This window comes from Cystoisospora suis (assembly GCF_002600585.1).
Source record: "Cystoisospora suis strain Wien I chromosome Unknown contig_5212, whole genome shotgun sequence".
NCBI lineage: Eukaryota > Apicomplexa > Conoidasida > Eucoccidiorida > Sarcocystidae > Cystoisospora > Cystoisospora suis.
In genome coordinates, this window is record NW_027158003.1 from 1 (window position 1) to 1619 (window position 1619).

At 52.4% G+C, this 1619-nt stretch overlaps 1 protein-coding gene across 1 annotated transcript; it reads left to right on the forward strand.

Annotated features, from left to right (window-relative positions):
- CSUI_008985 (uncharacterized protein) lies at positions 1-973 on the forward strand (the record flags this gene model as incomplete). The annotated part of the gene is made up of 1 exon (XM_068069104.1): positions 1-973. A coding segment is annotated over one exon (258 nt), but the record flags the coding sequence as incomplete, so codon positions are not given.
- Between the last annotated feature and the right edge of the window lie 646 nt (positions 974-1619).

Here is a 1619-nt window from a genome sequence, read left to right on the forward strand (position 1 = left end):
GTGGTTGCTGTGATTCCCCATCATAGTGTATACATTGGCATTTCTGCAGTGTGCAAGGGTTCGCTGGGTGCTTGGATTAATCAGATCACAAAATACTATATTCTCAAGGTATCTTCGTTCTATGAAATGCTTGGTAGACATTTTTCTTCTTCTCCTCGCATGGCTCTGCCCACTAGTGAGAGGCCGAAGCCTTCATGGCGGTTAAGCCTTCAGAAGCGGCAGCTTGTCGTCTGTTCTCAAATTGATACAATCTGGTAGTTGGCACGGCGGAGCCGAAGGCATTCGCCCCCCTGGAGTTCATTTTTCTGTCGTTTCGACGCTGAACTGCGGGGAGTTGCCTTCTTTCCGTCAAAAGTGGATTCATTCTTACAGGGTGACCTTCACCGGTGCAGTAGCTCGGTTCCACGAGAGTCTGCGTTCATGGTGGGAAGTCACAAAATGAACTGGCGCTGGTTCTTCGCGGCGACTGGCGATTCTGACAACACTGCGTCCATTCTCGTCTGACTGACGTGCCTTCGTTGTCGTCTTCATTGCTCATACTGTAGCCGTTTGCTGCTGAGTCGTGGAGCTGAAACACAGTTGATAAGGGAATCTCTGAAGGAGGCGGAAGAAGGGGACGACGTCGACAGTGTATTGTGGTAGTCCGCGTGTTGTGTCAGTTCTATCATCTAGGTGCGACATGCGCAATGTTGGAGGGTGGGCAGTGATAGTAATGTCCTCCATTTTCGGAGGCACTTAGCTGCGCCGGCGTATCGGTAATTTTCATCAGCGTCTTTTTAATGCGTAGGATCCGGGAAATCTAGGACGACTTCCCAGAGGGCCCCTTCTAAATTTTGCGCTGGCTTGCCCACGGTTTAAGGATGGAGGCGGGCGGGCACTGACGCGATAACCCTAGGGGTTTTTGTATACTACCAAGGTGGAGACCTTCCGAAGAACGGAGATCTCGGAGCGACTCTGGTTTTTCGTTGTGAGGTATTCGACCAACGTGGCGTGTCTTGTGTTTGCTTCTACACGTGATAAGAACAATTCTGCCGTGGTAGGGACCACTGCAGATTTATTGAGCTGTCTCGTGGCAGGGGATGTGACGTAGACAGTGCGGAAGCGCCGGCAAAAGAATCGTCTTTTGCGACACCGGATTGCTACTGATTTTTCACAGCGGAACGACCAAGCTACATATAGAGGTTCACTGACGGCGGCGGATGCCGTCTATCGTTCACGTAGCCTACCACTCAGGTCATAATAGAAGCATGCTTTCCTTCTACTGCAAGAACGTGAGGCCGCAGCACCGCTCGCAGGCTTCGATAGTCCGACAGCGTCTGACGAACCGCGTGATCTCTCATGCCACCCAAGATTCAGAGCGAATCAGATCCGGTTTTTTGATTGTCTCAGCATGGACTGTAAGGTAGTACTACTCGGGCAGCAGGCCTCTATCCGGACTGGCAACGCCGACAGGGCAACGCCTTGCCTCAGAAATCTGGAAGCTGACTGCCTCGTTGCTGGTGTCGCGCTGCCACACAAAGGTCGCGACCGCTTCTCAACATCTTGTGTGATTCGCGGTTGGGGCTCGGTACTTGTGCGGCAGCTAGTCCGACTCACATGAGAGGTCGAGGGAGCCAGGC